The sequence below is a fragment of the Miscanthus floridulus genome, chromosome 1 (genome assembly GCF_019320115.1).
Source record: "Miscanthus floridulus cultivar M001 chromosome 1, ASM1932011v1, whole genome shotgun sequence".
Classification (NCBI taxonomy): Eukaryota; Viridiplantae; Streptophyta; class Magnoliopsida; order Poales; family Poaceae; genus Miscanthus; species Miscanthus floridulus.
The window spans coordinates 159549730-159573837 of NC_089580.1; the positions used below are offsets into that span (position 1 = coordinate 159549730).

Sequence of the window (24108 nt, forward strand, 5' to 3'; positions counted from 1 at the left end):
ATGACAAAGGTTCTATTGATGAATGTATGAGATGCACCAGAATCAAAAAGCATAACTGCAGGATGATCGGCGACAGGAAACATACCCAGCATCATGGGTTCCCCTTCTGAAATCTCCCTAGCTTGAATATAGAAAACCCGCCCCGTCTTCTTTTCATTTTTGCCCTTCTAAGCATTTTGGTTGTTGTTCTTGTCCTGAGCTTGACCCTGTTGTTGATTTCCAGGAGCCTTCTGGAAATTTGGATTATATTGCTTAGGATATGGACATTCCCTTGAGAAATGACCTGACCTCCCACAATTGAAACATGGGTAATTGTGGCCTTGGGTGTTGGAGCATGAACACCAGGAGCATTTGTCGGTTGTGAGTTTGGGTAAGTCACGGTAGGATGGACATTTGGTTGTTGACTGGCTTGGAACTATGGCGGATGATAAGGAGGACGATAATGATTCACTGGATGATAGATTATCTTCTGTCTCTTTTGATTGCCACTGAAAGACCTAGATGGCACACTCTTCTTCTTCTTTATTTCCTTATGCTGCCGATATTTCTCCTCTGAAGCAATAGCAATATTAACCACCTCATGATACATGACATTGGTGCAGGTAGTCATCATGGTCTGAAGTTTGGTATTAAGGCCATGCATGAACCACTTCTTCTTGGCATCAATGTTAACATGCTCAGGTGCGTACTATGAAAGGTGATTAAACTTGCCCACATACTGCATGACTGTTTGATCACCTTGCTTTAAAGCAAGAAACTCATCAAGCTTCATGGCCATAACTCCATCCAGAATACAATGGGCACAAAAAGCAGTACGGAACTCGGCCCAGGTTAACTGAATACCAGCTGGTTGCATAGCCACAAGGTTCGCCCACCAAGCACCTGCTGCACCTCTAAGCTGTTGGGCAGCAAAAATAGGCTTCTGAAACTCAGTGCATGGAGTGAGGTCAAATTTCTGCTCCATGGTACGAAGCCAATCATCAGCTTCAAGTGGTTCATCAGCCTTGGTAAATACTGGTGGTCGTGTATCCGTGAAGTCGACATACGTAGCTTCTTGCCTTTGATGATTACGACAACGGTTCTCTTGCATCATATTTTGATTGCTTTGAGCTAACTCATAAAGCAACCGAGCATTATCTACTGTCACATTGACCAGTGCCGTGATAGCATCAGCCAAATTTGGTGGAACTGGTGGGGGATCAGGAATACCATCCTCGTCTTGTGAAGAACCAGGAATAGTCAAACCCCGAGTACGACGCATCTGTTCATGACAAACCAAATTTTTACTCACAAGCATTTATTGAACTATTAAAAGAGCTTACTACAAACACATTACATTGGGTTCACTTATTTATACACAAGTCTGCACTTAAGCTAGACTACCCAACTAAACTAGAACTCACTATATTACAACTCTACTCTTTTCCTCGATCACCTCAAACCTCATGATCGGTATCCATTCCAGAAACATTTCCGCCTTCATTATCACTTTCATTGACCATCACTACTTCTTCTGGATCTTCTTCTTCTTCCTCTTCCGGTTCATCATCATCTGCTATGATGACACCTGGGTCCATTGCATCTGCCTGAGGCTCATGATTTGGATTTAGGAGATTATTCAGCCTATGGACTTCTTCATGCAGATTGGTATAATATTCTTCTAAGTCTTCTACATAGAACTCTAACTAATGAGCTCGGGCTCCAGCTACATCTTCTCTATGCCAAGCTTCATTTCTTCCTTCCACCATACGAACTAACATACGCTCGCAGTTCTTATGAGCGGTGGTGAGACACCTCAATTGATCCTGTAACTTGCCCACCTGGATGGCATCCAAGGTCCTATATCTAGTAGCCTGTGCTAATTCTATTGAAAGCCTCTGTATCTCAACCTAGGGATCAGGCCTAAAGCTGCTACTACTAGCACCGTCACTCCTAGGGGCAAGCTGGTGACAAGGAACTCCTTTGGGTCCAACAGACTTACGGGGCGTTATCTTGGTACGATCCATACTGTAGAAAGCAAGATTTCAAAATAGTAAGACGATCTGATAAAAGTCTAAAGAGCAGCAAGGATGGATTACACTACTCAACCCGGACTAAGAGGGAAAGTAAGTAACAAGTGGATTAATTATGATGCATGAATCGTCCATACAAAACTTAAACATCAAAGCTCCTATGGTACAAAAATAATAGTTCTTGTTATATAGGGCATAATAAGATTACTACTCCACCATACAAAGCCTTTTTAATCAAATAAGGAATGGCGGGAATGAATTAAGATAAGTCAGAAGCAATTTAGACCAAATTAACATGTTAAATTTATTTGTCCCAAATCGTTTTGAAGTTTTATAAAACAATAATACAAAAACCTTTGTAATGGTCGCTCTGATACCATTCTGTGGCAGAACCTCCTAAATTATAGGGCCCACATGCATATGTCACTGTCCAATGACCTCTGACGACTATGCATATATTCCCGGTAACTTAAGAAGAATGTCGGGTGTCCTCGGGGAACCCTGAATCATCCACGATTTTCCGAGCAGGATCCCATTACAGAGTCATTGTAGTATTACAACAGTTTATTCATTAATATACATCAGAGTGAAATAGCAGAAGTCTTATAGTAACTTAGTTTACAAAACAGTTGTTTCAAACCTTACAAACTAAGTACGATTATTATTACAAACCATAGTAGTGGAGTGGCATTAGTAACATAAACATAACACACAAAGAAAGTACCCTGCCCAAGGGCCACACATTTACTTATTATCGATTTGAACAACAGTCATGCAGCACGGTCCAAGACAGACCTGCCCATGAGGCTCACCTGCAACAAGGGTTAACGAACCCTGAGTACAAAAGTACTCAACAAGACTTAACCAAAATAAAAACTGATAAGACTCAGAAACGCAGGCTCAGGGATTCAAGGTAAGGCTTTAGCAATAAACAAGGTTCTTTTGCGTAAAAGCTCTTTAACAAGATTCTTTCTTTCAACATTTAATCCTTATCAAAATCATATATGAATCTGCCATGATCCGTATTGAGATCATGAACTTCATATCAAACCCTTTCTCAAATCTTTCTCAAGTTTCATTTATTAACTATGATGGTGAATAGTGAGTTGAGTCTCCATAATCGAGGAGCAACGACGATTCAAACCGATTATAACCCAGCTAGGGATTCCCAACCACACGACATATGTAGGTCCCTGACCTACATATACCAACCTACCCTCAGGTCCTCTAAAACAAGAACGGGTCCGCGCCACCCGAGAGCATAGTACTCCACCAATCCAGCCCATTGTCACGTGGGTACACGCTACTCCCACCATCTCTCCACTCCCAGTGCGCGAGTAGCCATTCTCATAATAGAATAGCCAAGTGAAGGCTTATCGGAGTATGTGGCTAGTACTACAAAGTCTCATCTCATGCAATTCAACAACGAACGGTTCTTAATCGACACAGGCGGAAGGAACCCGCTCACACGACATCCATGTCCTGTGACTCTCACACACCGAGTCCATCCGGTCTAGATTTATTACTCCACATGCTCATATCTCATGATAGCATAAATAACCAGTCGTAACCAAAAATCCATTTTTATCTCGCAGGTGATAGGTAATCACCCGACTTTTATCGTTCTAAACATGGCTAAGCATAATTAGCATTCTCGGATTGAAACGGGTAACAAGGTTGATATGGAAAAACAATGTTGGTAATGCACCAATTAGGTTTCCACTCAACTCCTAATCACTTAATGCAGTATTGAACAGCAAAAGCGATAGAAATTTGTAAAACACAAGGTAGGTTTAGATGCATCCGGGGCTTGCCTTGATTGTTGGAATAATCAGGTTCCGGAGACGTTCCACAGATATCAAATCTGACCTCAACAGACGGATTAACTTCCTCAACAACTTGATTGACTACCATGTTCTCGCTTTTGTTCACTACACGAGGTAACAATGCCATGTTTAATATGATGCGAGATATAAAACATGATGCTTGACGATGGATGCAAAAGCTAGTAACTTGAATACAACTTTCTTTCGCGGTACAGTTGCAAACCTACAACTAACTTAATCTTTTCATAAACCCAAACACTTACTTTACGTACCAAGAATTATTTTATACTAATGACCCAAGGTCATCACTCAACCCAAAATTCAAACAAAACCTAAGTCATTAAGGTTTACTATTTGTTTTTATGAATTAAATAATTAATTCAAAATTATGAAATAAATCAACTTTCTCTAAATGAGCTCAAAATTTTTGTGAAGACTCATCATATGATAACTAAGTGGCAAAACAATTTTCATAATTTTTGGATAATTATTTAAGCCTAGAAAAATCATGGAAACCCATTTATTAATTAATTTGAGCAATTTTTATCACATTCAAAATGTACTAAAAATAACATTTAATATTTTTCCTAAATAGTTTACATCTCAGAGAGGTCACACAAAAATTTTCATAATTTTTGGAGCTCGTCGTCGATCAAGGCAGGTACGGCGGCTCAGCTAGTGTCGTCAACGGTGTTCCGGTGGCTGCGGTGGACGAAAGGATCAATCAACAAGGCACAAAGCATCACGGCAACATGGTGAAGCTGGAGCTACGCTGAGCGAGAGCAAAGACGCACCGTAGAGTGCTGGCCACGGTGACGCGCACTCGACGGCGATGCTGCCGGCCGCGAGGAAGAAAGGCAACGCGCAACGTTTCACAGCGGAGTCAGGCTTCAAGGACTGGTCAGATGGTTTCGCTAGGAGTAGGCAGAGCTGTGACCAGCTTTGCTGTGACTGGGAAGGCGCTACGGCGATGACACGAGCTCGACGGAGCAACGGCAGCTCGACGGGAAAAGCAGAGGAAGAAAGCGGAGGAGAACGGCGACAGCGCCTCGGCTTTATAGCGCGGCCAAGGACACGGAGATGACGCGCAGCAGCTTCTCCACGCCAGCGCGAAGCCGAAGACGGCCATGGGCACGACTGGAATGCGGTGGAAGATCACCGACGGTAAGGTGTCGCCCGCGGGTACTGTTCAAGGTAATTACCGAATTGCCACTCGATTTAATTCTCAAATTACTCCCAAATTTGTATGGCAACTCAAAAATCTCCAAAAATAAAAATTGTTCCAAATTCAAAGTTCTACAACTTTGCTTTAATAACCATACTCTAATTCGGTCTACATTTTAAAATGAAAGTTTAAAATCAAAAGGGGGCACTTTAAGAATTTAACCATTTTCAAATTACTTCAATTTGTATATAACAACTTTAAAAACTCCAAAAACCAACTTTGTACAAAATGACAAGCTCTACACTTTTCCTTTTAGGCTCAACCCAAAATATGCTTAGATTTTGAATTAGATTTTTTAGGCTAAAATTAAATGCTGGAAATTAGGGTTTTCAGAAATCCAAATCAACACAAATGTTTTGAAATTGATTCATTCCATACAAGTCAACACATATAACATAAAAGTAAACTTGTTTTAGTGAATGCATATCAAAGTTTTCACTAACACCAAAAATGATGTGCAATACATATGATGACATGGCATGTTTTAGGGTTTAAAACACCATAGGTGTTACACAGACCCTACCCCGTCACCGATCAGCGTCCCGGTCGTCGTCACGTCATCCCTCTCGCCGCGCCAGTACGCCACCATGCATGGTGTGGCACAGACGTTTCGCCGCGCCAGAGAAATAGGCGCGGATAAAAGTGTTAGTTTTAGAAGAAGAAAATTTAAAATTAGTTTAAAATATTAAAAATAAAAAATTTCCCCTCGTATGTGCCGTTGACACTTGACAGCAACCTCAAGTCCGCAACCACGCCGGGGAGGCGTTCGTTCATTTGCCCGATAGGTGCAGGCTCTACTGTTCTCTTTTTCCCTGCCTTCTCCCCATCGTCACCATTGCCACGAACCTTCGACGAAGCGACCATGGACCTTCGCCGAAGCTGCCAGTGAAATTCTCACTCAGTTGCACGCCAAGAACCAGTGGGGCACTCTACACAAAGCGAGCTTTCATAATAACACCTCCGAATCGCTGCTCCTCAGCGCCGCGCAAGATTTCCCCTTGCATTCCATTTTCGGTAGAGCTCTCCTAGTCTCCTTTCTTGGCGCGCCGCAACCTCGTCGCTCCATGGATCTGCTCCAGAAGCTCTCCTCGGCAATCGGCATCCCGGAGAAGATCGGCGGCGCGATTCTCGACAAGCTCTGGTCCAGGGGGGCCCGCCTGCTGGACGTCGAGGAGGAGGCCCAGAAGCTCCGGCACGCCAAGGACCACATACGCGCGGTGCTCAACGACGCTGAGCAGCGCCGATTCATCGTCGACGACCATGTCAAGCTCTGGCTCCAGGAGCTCAGGGCCACCGCATTCGACGTCGACACCCTGCTGGACCGCCTGAACACCATCACAGCCGTGTCCAGGCTGGGTGCCGCGGAGCCGTCGCGGAAGCGGAAGCGGCTCTGGCCCAACATCGAGCTCGGCCTGCGGCAGCGCTGGGAGCTAGATGCCTGGATCTCCAAAATCAATGAGCGCCTCGAGGAGATCTACAAGTTGAAGAAAAGTTTCCGGTTGCAGGCCGGGGACGGAAGGAGGACGGCTCAGCCGATGCAGGAGAGCCGAAGGTTTGTTGAAGCTGCTTCACATCTCGACGAGAGACCCATAGGCCGTGCCGTGGAGAAGGAGAAGATCATCCGTGCTCTGCTCGCTGACAGTGGCATGGACCTTCCTGTGATTTCCATCTGGGGCACTGCAGGGATCGGGAAGACAGCGCTGGCGCGGTTGGTCTATGGTGATCAGGAGGTACAGAACTTCTTTGCTGAAAAGATTTGGGTTTGGTTACCAGATAGGTGTGATGTCAGGAGAGCCACCAAGATGATAATAGAAGCCGTGACCAGGCAAAAATGTGACCTTCTAAGCTTGGACATATTGCAACAAAAATTGCGGGAGCATCTGAGCCAAAGGCGGTTCTTGCTGGTGATCGATAACCTTTGGGCTGAGGGCTTTCAGTTCTGGGAATCTCTGAGGCCCTCTTTTGCAGGAGAGAGAGGAAGCAAAATTTTGATCACTACTCAAAGTGAAATGGTTTCGAGGATGGCATCCAATATTCTTAACATCAATTTGAAGGGTTTGGGAATTGATGCGTGCTCGCAGATCCTTAGAGTCTATGCTTTCTCAGGGATAATTAGCAGAGATCAGCATGATTTGGAGCTGCTTGTGAAGAGGATTGCCGAAAAATGCCTTGGCTCTCCATTAGCAGCCAAGTCTATTGGGGTGCTTTTGTCTGGCACTAATGGACAGATAGAACAGTGGGAAAGCATTCTAAGTGATATGCAGTTTCTTGAACATGACAGAAACACAGATACTATTGTGGCAACTTTGCAAATAAGTTATCAACACTTGCCATATCATCTCAAACAGTGTTTTGCCTTTTGTTCAATGTTTCCTGTTGGTTATGAATTTGAGAAGGATGAGGTGGTCCAACTATGGATTGCTGATGGTCTTGTTAACAGCAATGGTAGGAGACCAGTTGAGATGGTAGCAGGCAGGTGCTTTGATGAGCTCCTAGGGAGGTCGTTCTTTGAAACTTCCAACAGCTTCCCTACTCCAAAGTTCAGAGTGCCAGCTTTGATGCATGAGCAAGCACGGTTTGTTTCTAAACATGAAGCTCTGATATTTGATCCTGATAACTCACACATTGCTGACCATCCTGAGTGGATTCGTTACGTAACTGTCACGTGCCCAAAAGATGAGCCTCTTGTATTTGACAGCATTCAGCACTATGAAAATATGAGGCTCTTGAAGATATGCCCTGCAATGAAACTTCCCTCAAAGCAGGTTCCATCAGCACTATTCTCAAAGTTAACTTGTCTACGTGCTCTTGATCTGAGTTATACTGAGCTACATGTCTTGCCAGATTCTATTGGGTCATCAATACACCTCAGATACCTCAGCCTTCGGAATACTTTGATAGAGGCTCTTCCAGAAACAATTTGCAACCTATTCAATCTGCAGACACTCGACCTTGGGGACTGCTACTGGCTTATGGATTTACCTGAAGGTATGAGCCGCTTAGTTAACATGAGGCACCTCTGTTTACATCTTCATTGGGATAGAGTTACTGCTTTTAGATCAATGCCAAGTGGCATTGACAAGTTGCAGTCACTTCGGACTCTTTCAAGATTTATTGTAGCCGCCCGAGATGGAGCAAAGTGTAACCTCAATGAGTTGAAAAAATTGAACATCCGTGGAGAGCTCTGCATTCTTAAATTGGAAGCTGCCACTCATGATGTTGCCATGGAGGCCAATTTGAGTGGAAAGGAGCATCTGCACAAACTGATGCTGAGATGGAGTGCTGACACCTGCACGCAGCAGGTATACATAGAGGAGAGTGAGAGAGTCATTGAGGCACTCTGTCCACATACAGGAGTGAAGCATCTTCGAATTGATAATTACCCTGGAAGAAGACTTCCTTCTTGGGTGGAGAAGCTCTCGTCTCTGGAGTCACTGGAGATAATTTCTTGCCCCAGGCTCACTCGATTTTCCATTGAGACAATACTGCAGCCACAAATAAATGTCAGGATTCAATACTGAGATGATCTTGCGGTTCTTCCCACAAGCTAAGCTAATGTAACCAAGAACCCCTTCATTGTTTGGAAAACGTTGTTGTTCTAGCTTATTTTGGTCGCCTTTGTGTTTTTATCACGGACGCGAATGTAATCTTGAAAACTGTTGAGTGAGTGCGTGTGTGTGTGGTGTTTGTGGGGTTGTTTGGGCTCTTGCCCTTTTCTCTTCTTAATATAATGAGGCGCAGCTCTCCTACGTTTTCGAGAAAAAAAAACGTTGTTGTTCTAAATATGAGAAAGTGGGCATATTACCTAGAAACATCTCTTTATTGGAGTGAGTTTATGCGACGTCCTGGACAGATGTCTGCAAGAGGGCGCTGAAAGAATGTAGCAAATCCCTAAAAAGGGTTCAATTTAATAATTAATGTGAAGTGTGATGGTGCTCCATTTTCCCTTTGACTGGCAAATTTCTCATTGTGCTTTGCAGATTTGCATGTCTCACCTGGACCCATTGATGTATCTGTCCGATTCCTGTTGTCAATTCTATTATTATTATTTGATAAATATGTACAGCCCTGTGGCAAGTGCTTTAGACAAGATGTACTCCCTCCGAACACTGTTCTTTCCTCGGCAAATAACTACGGTGCACTCGTGTCTCGCGTCCGTGCCTTTTTGAGGTCTACTAGCTGAACCTTTGAGAGCACTAGTATTGGAGGGGGGGAGGGAGGGAGAGAGTAGTTTTCAAAGAGGGAGAGAGTCGGTGTGACAACTGACAACCATACCGAAATCCTCAAGTAGCAATTTTAACCAGGTCACCTGCAGTCATAGTTGCCATAGCCCTCAACTCATCAATCTCGGCGCTAGAACAAGAAACCCAATCTGCTTCTTGGTCTTCTAGGTAATCAAAGTGGAGCCAAGGAAAACATAGTAAACTGAGAGAACCGCGACTAGAGTGATCACTTCCCCAATTCGCATTAGAGCATGCCTAAAGCTAAAGCAATTAGAGCAAGGAAAGAAAAGACGACAAGAAATGGTTCCGCATAACACAGAGGATGTGAAGTGAGCATAGTGGATCTAGGTAGAAGAGATGAACTAACTCAGGATGTGGACAAAGTGAGAAATGTCTGGATGGGTGATACCAATATAGACAAGACTCCCAATGATATGATGATAGCATGTGGTATCGTCTAGAGACTCAGCATCAGCGGATCGTAGTTCTAGGACATGTCCATTGACTTCACCAACACCTTCCATAACTTCTTCCACTCCTTCGTTTACTCCACCGAGCACTACTATGTGAAGTTCCCGATGCCTTGGTTGTCCCGCCAAGCATTCGTCTCATGGTCCCCCTTCGATGTTCTACCCTATTCAACCACCACCACCGCCTCAAGACAACTATGTCCGAATGTCGTGATGGTAAGACTTAGCTTCACGTGATATGTGAACTTAGGACTTAATTTGTGTACTTATGGTAAACTATGTTATGATGTGTACTCTAGGTCGTGTTGGTTGTGATGTTGAAGTCAAATTTGTGACATACTATGTGATGGTTGTGGGCATCTACTTATGGTTTCTTTTGGGCTGTGATGAAACCTATTCATTATCTAATGCATGTGTTTTGTGTGACCATGGTGTTGACACTATGTGGCAAACAAATAAATCTGCAAATGTACAGATATCAAGCATTCACCCAGGAGTATTCCAAGGTATCGATTTCCACTGAAAACATGAAGTGAATTAGTAAAGAATTAGGACCGTCCTATGATAGAAATAAGGCTAAATGATTTGAAGGGGTAGAGAGGATATTTATGGTTTCTAAGATACTTCTGAGAGAGTTGCCCGAAGTGCCCCAGCAGCCATTGTCGTTCAAATTTGGTTGGTGAGTGGTGAGTCGATCGACGAGCCATATGGAGTGCATTAATTGAGTTGGTCAAAGTTGAAAATCATTTGTTCTATTGGCTTCATTTCATTCCTTGATGTGAACCGACGTTGAACCAACATATGTGATGACTTCTAGGTTCCTTACATGTGGTGAAATGGTGGGCAAGGATGGGTTAGGGTTGGGTTGGCTGACCTTGGGTTGGGCCAGGTCGCCCGACCTCCCAACTGGTCCATTTTGACCCATCTTTCACTCATTTGTTCATGCACTCACATAGCCACCAAAACTTGTAGAATTGATTTGAAATAAGCCCTACAGCAGGTGTCAAGCCTCGTTTTTAAATCACTATAGTTCTCCTATAAACTGTAACAAAGCAAAGGCATCCAGGTTCTACGGGCACAATGCACATCTGAACCGGTAATTGGTGCATCAAACGACTGTAATTTTCTATAAAAAAAAACGCGAAAGGTCCATTCTATCTTATGGATACCGGGGGAAAAGATTCTGTACAGGAAGTCAGGAACAATGAGTCAGCTCAGTGTCCCCTGCTTGCTTCTATAGTATATGTTGTTTTTGAAAGAAAGTCTTCAGATGCCATAACTGCAATGCTGCAACCCCCACGCACATGGCCAATCACAATAGGGTGAACGAGTGTAATCTTGTGGGGTGTCTTCGTTGAGCCTCTGCATCTCAAGTTCGCTGATAGAAATAGGTGAAAGATCAGTGAGCAACACAAATCAGAAGCCTGGACTCAGATTGGTAAAGGAGTGTTTGGTTGCTCATGCACTAGTGGATGCGTATAATATCATAGAGTATAGCGTTACCATGGATGCAAAAGTACGTCCTCATCCTATATGACTGAACATGCCCAAATAGAGCTTCTTGTATGCATACCCATTACCCAATGGAAAAGAAGACCACCTCTGGCGAAAAGACAACATTTCTTGGTGTATGAGTCGAGCAGAATCCTCCAGTCTCTTCAACTCTCCTGCGATGGTCTGCAAAAAACATTTTGAAGTTACAGGTATTGAAAAGACGACTTTTCAAAAAAAAAAAGACTCTAAAAGACTGCTCTCAGTACTTTGACAGGGAGACTGTAGGAATACCACACCTAAAATGGGCAGCTAAGTTTCCCTATATGGCTATATTCTTTCATTTACGGAAAAGCTAAAGGACATTCTCAAACATCTCCTTCCTCATGAACTCAATTTGGAAAGTTTGAAGCCAACGATCCCATTAATAACTGCAGTGGCTGAGTCTGCAATAGTCAAAATATTACTTGTAGTAGGCCAAACGATAAAGCAACAATATTGTAAATTGTTACAATTATTCTAGTGAAGCATGTGAGCATAAACAACAAGTTTTCTTATTAGCCTACAAAGCCTAAATTTTCATTTAGGCATTTGCCATTGGGCATTCATGTTATTCCTGTTAATATTCTTGTAATTCTTGTTACCAACATGCAGTGAATTTGCAATGTGATTAAACTAAAGATTCCTCTTAAACGAATTTAGAAATAGAAAAAAGAATACTGCTTAGTTCTCTTATGCTCATTGTAGGAAACAGGCAAAACAGTTAATTCAAAACTTAAAACGGAGAAAGAGGTGACGGGGAGCATACAGCAATGCGGCCTTCGTTGCCAACCGCGACGGCGGGCGGGGATCCGGACCCCCCGGCGTGGGCGCCGACACTGGTGGTGGCCCAATGCACGTCGACGGAGACAACGGCGCCGCGCTCGTAGCGGGGTGACCAGAAGCAGGCGGTGTGCTCACCGTCTTCCGCCGCCTCGAACCTGAACTCCCCGCGTTCCCCGCCCTCCGCCATGTTGAGCTCCTCACCGCGCGGACCCGTCACGCGCACCAAGATCCTCCGGTCGGCCGCTGAAGTGGACTCCGCCACCACGCGGTACGACGCGTGGCTGACCGCGCGGCGGTGGAGTTCCTCTGTCAGGCACTTGGAGCTGCCCGACGGCACGTCGAAGACTAGCGCCTTGACGGCGGTGGCGGAGACGACGTAGAGGATGACGGCGAGGATGAACAGCGGCGGGGCCATTTCGTGCCAGATCTAGAGGCATCTCGTTGCTGCTCTTGGGACGGGGATAGACGCCGGTGTACGGCTGCTGGCCGGTCCTTGTCAGATACTGGGATCCTGGACGGGAGCTACACGCCGACAGTTCTTTGAAGGGGGGAAAAAGACATAAGGGCCTCTTTTGAACGCAAGATTCTGAAAACGGAGGAATATGCGCTAACATTTTGAATCTTATATAAGATTGGACGTTTGGATGGAGCATAAAAAAACAAAAAATTGATGAGAGAGAGTGACAAAAAAAACTCTCCATAAGGCTCAACCTCTCGGTAGAATTCCTCCAAAGTTATCATAAAACAAACCATTTCATACTATAGGGTTTGTAGGGAAGACATTGTTCCAAAGGGCTTTATAGAAAATTTTTGTATAGAACTCCAATCCCTTAAAATTCCTCCATCTCTCCTTTGTTCCAAAGGGGGTTTGAATGTGGTTTATTGGTATTAGCTAGGGATGAAAACGGTCGGGAACGGTCGGGAAAATGTCTTAACCATTCCCGCTCCTGTATTTTTTTGCCGGGAACGGAAACGGGAACGGGAAGGCCGGACGGGAAAACGAAACCGGTATTACGGGATATCGGGAACGGAATATTTCGAACGGGAACGTCTCGATTACGATCGGGAAGCGGTAATACAAAACGGGAACATCAATATATGTAACCACTTAAAATAATGAGCTCGATGCAACAATAGCAACCATATGCAACAACAAGCTAACGGGCAAAAAACAATAGTTCACAATTCACAGTAAGCCAACAGGCAACAGTTCAAATAAAAAAAAAATAGTGCATATGAACAGGCAAGCCAACAGGCAACAGCAAGCGGCCACAAGCCCACAACCAGTCAACCACAAGTCTCCAGCACCAGCCACAAGCCCACAACAGTAACACAAGTAGTTTTCAATTCACAAATCCAAATACGGACATTCAGTGGGCCGGCCACCAGCGGACGGGAGTGGGCTGGGCTGCATCAATCAGTGATTCAGACATTCAGTGGGCCGGCGCGGGAATACGGGAATATCGTCGGGAATTTTCCTGCCTAAATACGGGAACCGTGAATACAGTCGGGAAAATCCCTTAACCGATTCCGTTCCCGTTTCTGCCTAAAATACGGTGTCGGTTTCCCGTTTCCTGTTTTTCCTGCAAAAACGGTATGCGGTCGGTTAATGCGGTATACGGTGTCGGTCGGTACGGGAATTTCCCGTCCTGTTTTCATCCATAGTATTAGCTTATAGGCTCGTAAGACGGTAAGAGTGCAACCATGGAGTTTTTCTGTTCTTGCATCAACTACTCTATTCTTGAGGCTTTTACTTGTGTACCCTTAAAAAAGATGACACACTCCTGCGTACCCCTTAAAAGTTGGTCATCACCTACATGCCCTCGCTCGAACTTTTCTTTTCCCTCACACCATTCCATCGGCATTTGCTCCTAATGGTGGGTAACGGCTCTGGAGAATGACTCAGTTGCCCTTGGACTTGTATGGACGTCTAAACTTTTTCGTTTCCCTGTGCCATTGCCAGGCCAATTGGCTTTGGCGCCAGAGACATGGCGCGTACGAGGACCTCAGCAGCCACGGCATGGCGTTCGTGGTCGCCAAGAGCAGCAACTTCACCTCCGCGCTGCCGGGCCAGTTCATGGGGCTCGTCAGCTCCGCCACCAACGGCAACGCCACCAACCACCTGTTCGCCGTCGAGTTCGACACCATCCTCAACTCCGAGTTCAACGACATGAGCGGCAACCACGTCGGGGTCGACGTGAACGGGCTCAACTCCGTCGACGCCGACAACGCCGGCTACTACAACGACGCCACCGGCGCGTTCAGGAACATGAGCCTGGTGAGCCGAAAGGCGATGCAGGTGTGGGTGGACTTCGACGGCCAGACCATGCAGGTCAATGTCACCATGGCTCCCCTGGAGGCGGCTGCCCGGCCCAAGAAGCCCCTGCTCTCCACCACCGTCAACCTCTCCTCCGTCATCGACGACACCGCCTACGTCGGCTTCTCGTCGACCACTGGCATCCTCTTCTGCCGGCACTACGTGCTGGGCTGGAGCTTCAAGATGAACGGCGCCGCCCCGGCGATGAACGTCTCCGCCCTGCCCACCCTGCCGGTCACGTTCCCGAAGCCGAGGTCCAAGACGCTGGAGATCGTGCTGCCGATAGCGTCCGCGGTGCTCGTCTTCGCGGTGGCCGCCGCCGTCTTCGCGTTCCTGCGGAGGCGGCGCATGTACGCGGAGGTCAAGGAGGAGTGGGAGGCCTCGTTCGGGCCGCACAGGTTCTCCTACAAGGATCTCTTCCACGCCACCGACGGGTTCAGCAACAGGCGGCTGCTGGGCATCGGCGACTTCGGCAGGGTGTACCGGGGCGTGCTGGCGTCCAAGATGGAGGTCGCGGTGAAGAAGGTGGCGCACGGGTCGAGGCAGGGGATGCGGGAGTACGTTCGTGGCCGAGGTCGTCAGCATCGGCCGCCTCCGGCACCGCAACCTCGTGCAGCTGCTTGGCTACTGCCGGCGCAAGGGAGAGCTGCTGCTGGTCTACGACTACATGCCCAACGGCAACCTCGACAAGTACCTCTACGACCAGAGTAAGATCGCGCTTGGCTGGGGAGAGGTTCCGCATCCTCAAGGGCGTCGCGTCCGGCCTGCTGTACCTCCACGAGGACTGGGAACAGGTGGTGGTGCACCGGGACATCAAGGCCAGCAACGTGCTGCTCGACAGGGAGATGAACGCCGAGGCCGAGGAAGAGAAGCAAGGCGAGGTGCGGCAGCATGGCTGCTAGTGCTGAGCCTCCCTCGAAAGCCAATTGGCTTTGGCGCCAGAGACGCCGCGTTGCCATTTTTTGCGTTTTGTTTTGGTCTGCGTTGCATCCCGTGGGGACGGGGCTCGTCGTTTGTCTGCTTCCAGTGGCCTCATTTTCTGCAGTGGTTGGAGCTCACTCAAGTCAGGGAAACGCGAGCCGTCCTCAGTGCACCCACCAAAAGAGATTCACAGCGGCGTCTCTGGCGCCAAAGCCAATTGGTCTGACAATGACACAGGGAAAACGAAAAAGTTTAGACGTCCATACAAACCCAAGGGCAACTGAGTCATTCTCCAGAGTCGTTACCCATCGTTAGGAGCAAATGTCAACGGAATGACGTGAGGGAAAAGAAAAGTTCGAGCGAGGGCATGTAGGTGACAACCAACTTTTGAGGAGTACGCAGGAGTGCGGCATCTTTTTTAAGGGTACACAGATAAAAGCCTCTCTATTCTTGGCTAAAGCCTCGTATAGAATGGAGGAAAAACAAAGGGTTCAAATTTCTATGGATTGGATTTCTGTAGCAGCCTTTGAAACTAACTTTCCTTTCCCTTCAGCATGAATTCTAAATGAAACTAACTTTCCTTTCCCTTCAATTCCAATGGAAACCTACAGGAAAAAGCAATCCACTGAGACCTCATGAAAAATTTCCTATGCACAAGGAACAAGCCAAACAATGGATTTACGATAGCAACTTGTGTCTTGTCAAGGGAGTAAAATGGAATAATTAGGTTAATCAAGAAAGCAAGTTCTATTTGCTCCTAAAATTCCTGTGTTTCTCTTTTGCCTATCCAAACACCTGGGCATGAAAAGTTCCTTTGTTTTTTATTTCTCTTTTGCACTGGCATTCCTCTCGTATTCATATGCTTTTCGTTTGATATGTTTTATCATTTATATATATGTGTGTTCCAAAGCAGCCCTAATATATTATCCTATAAGTTTGTGTTTTCACTGAAAGGTGATCAAGCCCGGTTCGTTTGAACTACTTCAGCAGTACTTTTCAGCGAATAAATAATGCTTTTCTTTCATAACAAATTAGCATAAGCATCAGTATAAGGCAAATTTCAGCAAAACGGAAAAAAGTTTGTTGTTGGATACTGGAGTGATAGCATAGGGTATTGATAGGATTATTACTGTGATGTATCGGTTTTGTTAATAATTAGGCCTGATGAAAATATTATGCCTTCTTTGTCCAATATAGTAGGTTAGAAATTCCTAGTGCAAACGTCATCATCTTTAGTTTGCAACCAGTCTAATATTGTCATGATTTGATTTGGGATGTTTATACTGGCTGGATTATCCATTAATTCTAGAGTCTTTTACTTGTATGCCATTAAAAAAGATCTAATCGTCTATGTCCCTAAAAAGTTCGATCTATCGTCAGTGTCCAAGCTCGAAAAACTTTTCTCTCTCACGCCATTCTGTCTATTTACAGCACTAACGGTGTGAAATATGGGTGGCAAAGGATTTGAATGCCCCTGGAACTTTTGTTTCTCATGTGCCACTGCTTGCTGGGCGACACCGTCCTGGACCTATCCATCAACGGCCTCACCGGCCACATCCCGGCGTCGCTCGGGAACCTGGCGTCGCTGCAGGAGCTTCAGCTCAGCGTGAACAAGGTGTCCGGCCCAATCCCGGCCGAGCTCGCGCGCTGCACCAACCTCACCGACCTCGAGCTCGACAACGACCAGATATCCCTGATGTGCCGACGGTTGCCTGAGCCTGACGCCAGCAAAGCTTGTTGCGACTGTCAACAATGCAGACGAGGAAATAAATCGCGCCCAATGCCCCGTTGGGAGAACAACATTGAAGCGTCGGACCTGACCTGTGCTCCCACGCAAAACTAAAGGGGAATGAGGCGGGGAGACGAAGCCAATGTGCCATGGTTGTACGCCTGTACCCATGAAGCTAGCTAGGAGACGTACACTTCCTTCAACTGGTAATGGTAAGCAGAGTACCTTGGACAAAGCCATTTTTCGCATGGAGTTTGTGTGTCGGCCACGGCCAGTGGTTGGAGAGTGAGGAATTTGGGGACAGTAGCAGTAGCAGGCACATTGGTGATCCCCTGCTCTGATTGTGCTGAACATTCTATATCCCGGACAGCTGCACCAATCTCCTCTCTGCCCCAAAAGGGTCTCCCTGTTAGCATCCATCAGTAGTAGGCTTCACAAAAGGTACCGATTTTTCAGGCGTCTGCATTGAAAAAGATGAGAGCAATGCTTCACTATTATTCAGATAGCAGGCGAGCCGCTGGTGCGTCTCTTTCCGTCCAGGCAACTTCGGCTCCGGCACCATGTGTCCATGCATGCATGAGCATGACCCACCTTGCATTGCATGGAACAGCATCAGCAATAGTCTGCCTGGTCAACAATTTCAGCTGGAGCGGCTTTTAGCTACCATGCATGTGTGTGTGGGGGCAGGACAGGAAGGAAGTAAGATCAGGTCGGTCATCCATCCTCTCCTGTCTCCTACGCCCTAACAGCTGTCCTCTCGTGGTCATGAAACATTCACCTGAACTAGCCGTTGATACCGTGCCCACACCGCCGGCCGGCCTGTTCCTCTCCCTTTTCGACCACGCCGCCGACAAAACACATTTTGCACGGCCGGCGACGCCGAATGATCCCGGACAAAATCATGATCATTGGTTAACTTCGGTGCAAGATACATTGTTCTACAGACAATATGCGTGTATGGTACAAGGAATTATTGCTTGCTTCGATCAATTGATTGATTCATGGTGGCGCCTTCGTCTTTGGCAGGTTCTTCAGTTCCTGACGCGTCCAGAATAAGAAAGACGTCCAGAATAAGAAAGACGTTAACTTCTGCATCAGATGAACATATTTTCCATTCAACCTGACATTGTTTTAATATCTAGATGCTCCAGAACATCCAAAAGCAAACAAAAGACAACATCATCACAGTGAATGTTGATGCCGAGGCCATCGCCTTGCTTATGATTAACAGCAGCTAAGGCATCGAAACTTCGATAGCAGTGGACGTTCACAAGGAGTTCACACACGAGAACACAGTAGCCGCAACAGCTTTTCATCACCATCTCCAGAAACGCTACTTTACGGTTCTAAGCCTCGCATTACTATGCACAGGTAAATATTATTCTCACCCCAGACTGTTTCACCACAGTACGATGTTTCACCTAGACTTGTTTTGGGCACCTCTTCAAGCATCTCTCGAGTTCTTCAGTTGAGGTTCTTGTAGATTCTGAAAGAGACAAACACCGCTGCAGCAGCTGCGACAACAGCAAGAGCGGCATAGGTGTCAGCTCTCTCCCAGGTCTCAAACCAGGTGGGCATCGGGCAAGTCTTTGTATTCCCCTTCTTGCTAACAGCACCACCCTCCTTGTCATTCTCCTCAGAGCTCTTGGGGTTCTGCTCAGCTGCGATACTCTTGTCCTGTTTTTCCTTTGGCAGGTCAGTTTGGCATACATGGTTGTTGTCGAGCTCGAGGTCGGTGAGGTTGGTGCAGCGCGCGAGCTCGGCCGGGATCAGGCCGGACACCTTGTTCACGCTGAGCTGAAGCTCCTGCAGCGACGTCAGGTTCCCGAGCGACGCCGGGATGTGGCCGGTGAGGCCGTTGATGGACAGGTCCAGGACGGTGCTGCCCAGCAGGCAGTGGCACATGGGAAACAAAAGTTCCAGGGGCATTCAAGTCCTTTGCCACCCACATTTCACACCGTTAGTGCTGCAAATAGACAGAATGGCGTGAGAGAGAAAAGTTTTTCGAGCTTGGACACTGACGATAGATCGAACTTTTTAGGGACATAGACGATTAGACCATCTTTTTTAATGGCATACAAGTAAAAGACTCTTAATTCTAACCTAACCGGAGAGTATGTATTGTATTTGTCATATTAGTAATGATTGGACCTTATATGCATCAATTTGTTAAGTTATTTATTTATAAGCAGTTTACAAGGTGTTGGACCAATTTGTACATTGTACTCTATCAAGTTATTATATGGTAAACGTAATTTATTCAAATAAAAAGTAAAGAATTTGAAGGGTTCCTTTTATTTACAAACACGAAGAGACCCTACAAAAATACAAGTACTCACCTAAACGAGGGCTAAAGGATAAGTCCTGTAACCATAGTCAATTTTGTCCTGCATGTAAGTTGTTTGTTAATATTTAAAGCTAAAGTATGTTGATTATATATAGGAAAAATATATATTAAAGGGAGATATTACCTTTTGTACAGAGCTAGAACCTCCTTATAAACGACATTCTTCGTGAATCCTTTACTAGTTTCTTTTTTCCTTCCCCTTGTTCATGACTCCATGTTCTTCTCAATAGCCAAGCACCGCTACTTACACAGTTACACCGTCGTCGATACGTCCACCTCTATACCACACTCGTGCCCTTCCACCCCTACCTACCCATGGCCCTACGGATTTTTTTATTTTTAATCCTTTTTTATTCAATATTTCAATAATAATCGCTCCTATTTTTTCGGATCTGACCCTTTTGGTCGCGCCAGACCAAATAACGTTATCGTGCCACATGCATTGGCGCAGTAACATCCGCCACGTTAGATAGCGCTTTCGACGTGGAAAACATTGTCACGCCACTTTTTCAGATCTACAAGTTTATAGTGTAAATCGATTCATGACTTGGAGGTTTAAATCGATTCAGACGTAGATGGGTTGACCCACGGCTGTGCCCCAGCAGCAGCGACAGCCACCGGCCGTGCTGTGCAACACCCCGATCTACTTTTGCAACATCCAGATGAAACCTTTACAACATCCCGATCTACTTTTGAAACATTTAGATGCAACACTTGCAACATATAAAAGAAGACAGATGAAACACTTGAGACATGCGTCTGAAACACTTGCAACATACGTGTACAACCATTGCAACATATGCAACGTTCCGATCTACTTTTCCAACATCCGCATGAAACAATTGAAGCATGCATCTGAAACAACTGAAACACTTGAAATATGGGCTTGCAACATGTCTTAAAAGCATCCAGAAACACGGCATCGCCGCGCGGCCATGACCCACCTGGTGGGCAACTGTGGTGGCGCAGGCTCGCTGGATGGTGCGTGTCCGCACGCCCACCATGCCCGTCGTCCGCCGAGGGAGAGGAGACGCTGCCGGATCTAGGGAGGGCGCCGCCGGCTGAGGTAGGGGAGGGTCAGCGGCTTACTTAGACCTCGTCAGGGTGGGGAGAGGGCCACGGGATCCACGGGCGTTGGGCGCTCCCAATGGGTTAGGACGCCGAGGTGGGGGAGCGCGCTGCCACCAGCTAGGGAGCCAGCCATGGCCACGGGTCAGGGTAGGCGCAGAGCGCGAGCGCGGAAGGGAGGAGGAAGCGAGGAACAGGGTGCGGGAGTGAGCGAGTGAGGCATCCATCCATGGGAAAATTGGTTCCGTAGCATCTAAAGATCGCGACTTCCGTAAAATACCACTAAAAGACATCGGCCTTGTAAAATACCACTGAAACGTGCACACGTTAACTGAAAGTCGCACTCCGTCGCATTTTTTCACCGAAAACTTATTTTTGTACCCTTTTCAACACATCACGTGAACTGGAATGACCTTTGTACCCTTGGCTGGAGGACAAGTCCCAGGCAAACCTTATCCTACCGCATCCTCTAGCACAGACCCGTCCCTCCCAGCTCCCGTGCGGCGCCCTCTCTCCCACCGCCACCGCCCCTTCTCTCCCACCGCCGCCGCCCCTCCCCTTCACTCCCGCCACCGTCGCCCGCCCCTTCTCTCCTGCGCCGTCGCCCGCCGCCCCTCACAGCTCCTGCGCCGCGTCGTCGCCCTCCCCTTCTCTCCCACCGGCGGCGCCGCCCCTCCGAGCTCCTGCGCCGCCACCCCTCCGTCATCCTGGCGTCCCTGAGCGGCCCCTCGAGCCCGGTGTCCTCAGATGCATCCAATGGAGATCCCCGAAGGGTAAGACTGAAACCCTAGCTCGTCCCTTCCCTGTTACTGCTCATTGTTCCTCATATGCTGCTCGTAGATTAGTTGTATTGTAGAAATTAGTTGTAAAACACGTGTGTTGTCAGATACATGGACTGATTTTGTATGGGATTAGAAGTAGGGCATACATGGACTGATTTTGTATCAGAAGATAGTTGACTGATTTTGTACTGATTCAATGGGAATTGCAACAAATGAGTCAGATGGATTAGAAGTGAGGATTCACGTGAAAGTGTTGTTAATTTCTGCACTGCTACTATTTTCAGGATTGATGAGAACAATGCTTGTAGAGTAGTGATTGATGTATGCTCCTTCTCAACTATTGAAGATGGTCGAGCGGTGTACCGAAAGGGCAGATGTTTGGAGTGGTGGGTAGATTCAGATGAGTACTCTATCATTGAGTGGTGGGTATAGATGGTTCCTAATTATTTCATGAAATCAGTGTGAAGCTGTTGGACGAGTTGCTGACATTATACAGATTCCAGCCTTCCTCTGTCGCCAGGTACAACTTTGAATGAAAGGATTTTTTCTGTGGAAATCTTCTAGTGGCCGCTGCTAAGACTGGAAAAATTATCAACATAAAAAAAGGACAATTCTGTACGCCTTCTGTAAGTTGCATCTTACTAACTGGTAGTATAATTGAAATTTGAATACAGGAAATTTTAGCTACTTGCTAATTTAGTATTTAAATCATTACCCTAAAAAGGTTCTGTGCTGTTAAATGTTGCACAAAGTAACAAACATTCCATAGTGTCCTTAGTGCTACTTTTCATAGCAATTTGGTGAAGTTTCTTACTTGATTGTTATGAATGAAGTGCAATGTTGAAAGAATGCGGAACCCTTTGCTCTTACTGGAAATTTTCATTTAATTGAGTCTAATGAAATTTCTGAAGTAACTTGGCTTAAGTTGATAGAATTTTCGCATTACTTTAGCTGACAACGTGAAACTTAACAAAAATGATATCAGTCTGTCCCTATCTGATCTATGATAATCCATTAATCTTCTTGTTGAGTTATAGTGCATGTTTCTTCATATGACCTTTCCCATTTAAGCATACATTTGTCTGATATTTTTTATGGAAAGACAATTATCCAGACATATGTTGTCTTCATATTACTTTAGCTATTTTTTTGACAAGATACACAATTTTGAAGATGTTCTTATAGAATGACCTCCTGGTTAAGGCTTGAAGCTAATTATTTTACTAGATTTACTTGTTTTACTTTTGCATTTGCTTGTCAAAGTGAACCTTTACATCTCCAGGTTATGGTGAACTCTGCAGAGAAAGTAGGGCTTGCTGGAAACCCAAATGTGATGGTCTGTGAACGTGGTACCATGTTTGGCTACAGTTAAGGCATCTTTTGGCTCTTTCTTTTCTGTTTATTGCCCACTTAATAAACATGAAAAAGAGAGAACAATTAATCATTGATGTTGTTCTAGGACATTGCCACTAAGGAGAGTAGGTAACATGTTGTAGGGTTGTAGAATGACTATGAACCAAGTAGCATTAGAGGGATGAATGCTTCTTGAAATATATGATGTCACTGTATAATCATTTTATGAATTCACCAGTTAAAGTCGTGAGAGCTAGATTAGGGTTGCCTTCAGATCATTTGGCATGCAACAAAGTAATTGATACCGTCACTTCTGGAGTTGTGGTTGGAGATCAAGCTGCAGCTCAAGAAGAAGCATCTAGAAGTTCCACAGCAGTGCGCAAACTGTCTCATAGTGCACACCTCATATTATGACCGACAACAAGAAAGATGGCAGCTTCTGTTTCTACACCAACAAGACCACCAGGCACACCAGTGAGTCCAGGGCCAATAAAAAGACGAATGGCAGCACAACTGGATACATCACCAGGAGGCATTGCTAGGAGGGTCATCATAAACTAGGCTAGTGTGATCCTGAATCATTTTATTGAACTGTTGCTGTATGAAAAAGTCATGTACTGAACCTATTTTGGGCATGTGTTGTTCTGCATGTGTTGGACCAGACCAATATGGTTCCTGTACTGTGAACCTATTTGGCCATGTGCTTGCAAGATGTGTTGGTCAATATTAGTCCATGTGTTGAACTAGAATATTTTTCACGTGCTTGTTCAATATTTAGTGCGTATGGTGACTTGTATGTGTTGAAATGCTGTCAGTTGATGTCCTGGGCTTCATTCTTATGTTTTTAGAGCTACTGTACTGGTTTGGGGCTTGATTCTTATGATTTTAGAGCTCCTGTACCAGTTTGGGGGTATTTTGGTCTAAGTTAACAGACCTAACGCTCAAATCTAACAGAATGGTACTTTCAGTTCACGTGTGCATCTTTCAGTGGTATTTTACGGAGCCGATGTCTTTCAGTGGTATTTTACGGAAGTCGTGATCTTTCGATGCTACCGAACCAATTTTCCCTCCATCCATTTCTTACGTCTTAACTGGACATTATCACAATGCTAGCTTCAAAGGCAAGTCAATGTAGAGCATGTGGCACACTGCCAAGAAAACTATTTTTTATCCTCTATAAATATTGATAATTATATAATATAATACTCATATACTCTCTCTGTCCTCAATTAACTGTTGTCGTTGGTTGCCGTGCCAAAAGTTTAACTCGATTTTGCAGAAAATATGTGCAACATTTAGGAAAATATCCAAATTACTCCCCTCAAGTTTGGCATATGTCCAGATTATCCCCTAGACTTACATTTAGTTCAATTTACTCCCTACAACTATTTCAATTGGTCTAGTTTACCCCTTAACATGGTTTGTTGTTTTTGTTTTTCCACGTATTAGTTGAGTCTTAATCTCAACTTTTGTGATATGATAGAGAACATCATAAGTTATGTTAGAAAAACATATCTCA

At 45.6% G+C, this 24108-nt stretch overlaps 2 protein-coding genes and 1 pseudogene across 3 annotated transcripts; 2 read left to right on the plus strand and 1 right to left on the minus strand.

Moving 5' to 3' along the window:
* Positions 1-6127: 6127 nt before the first annotated feature.
* On the plus strand, positions 6128-8584 carry LOC136466209 (putative disease resistance RPP13-like protein 1). Its single transcript, XM_066464638.1, has one exon. It carries the CDS (start codon positions 6128-6130, stop codon positions 8582-8584), a length of 2457 nt encoding a protein of 818 aa, XP_066320735.1.
* A 2179-nt stretch (positions 8585-10763) lies between these two features.
* Positions 10764-12640, minus strand: LOC136499704 (transmembrane emp24 domain-containing protein p24delta9-like). Of its 2 annotated transcripts, none has more exons than XM_066495266.1 (3): positions 12056-12640; positions 11357-11433; positions 10764-11134 (listed from the first exon to the last, which is right to left on the minus strand). In XM_066495266.1, the coding sequence occupies exons 1-3, from the start codon at positions 12485-12487 to the stop codon at positions 11023-11025; spliced, it is 621 nt and encodes a 206-aa protein (XP_066351363.1). In that variant the 5' UTR covers positions 12488-12640; the 3' UTR covers positions 10764-11022. The 2 variants fall into 2 exon arrangements, with proteins under 2 accessions (XP_066351363.1, XP_066351369.1); XM_066495272.1 differs by having other exon boundaries at positions 11016-11134; positions 11260-11433.
* A 1436-nt stretch (positions 12641-14076) lies between these two features.
* LOC136466219 (L-type lectin-domain containing receptor kinase SIT2-like) lies at positions 14077-15291 on the plus strand (annotated as a pseudogene).
* Positions 15292-24108: the final 8817 nt, after the last annotated feature.

What these genes read in the sequence shown, in the direction of transcription:
- LOC136466209 (XM_066464638.1), top strand. Translation starts at nt 6,128, where the DNA reads ATGGATCTGCTCCAGAAGCTCTCCTCGGCAATCGGCATCCCGGAGAAG.
- LOC136499704 (XM_066495266.1), bottom strand. Translation starts at nt 12,487, where the DNA reads ATGGCCCCGCCGCTGTTCATCCTCGCCGTCATCCTCTACGTCGTCTCC. An exon ending in GCAACGAAGGCCGCATTGCT is followed by an intron (nt 11,434 to 12,055) that starts GTATGCTCCCCG and finishes TGTTTTTTGCAG; the next exon opens with ACCATCGCAGGAGAGTTGAA. An exon ending in ATGTTGTCTTTTCGCCAGAG is followed by an intron (nt 11,135 to 11,356) that starts GTGGTCTTCTTT and finishes TATTTCTATCAG; the next exon opens with CGAACTTGAGATGCAGAGGC.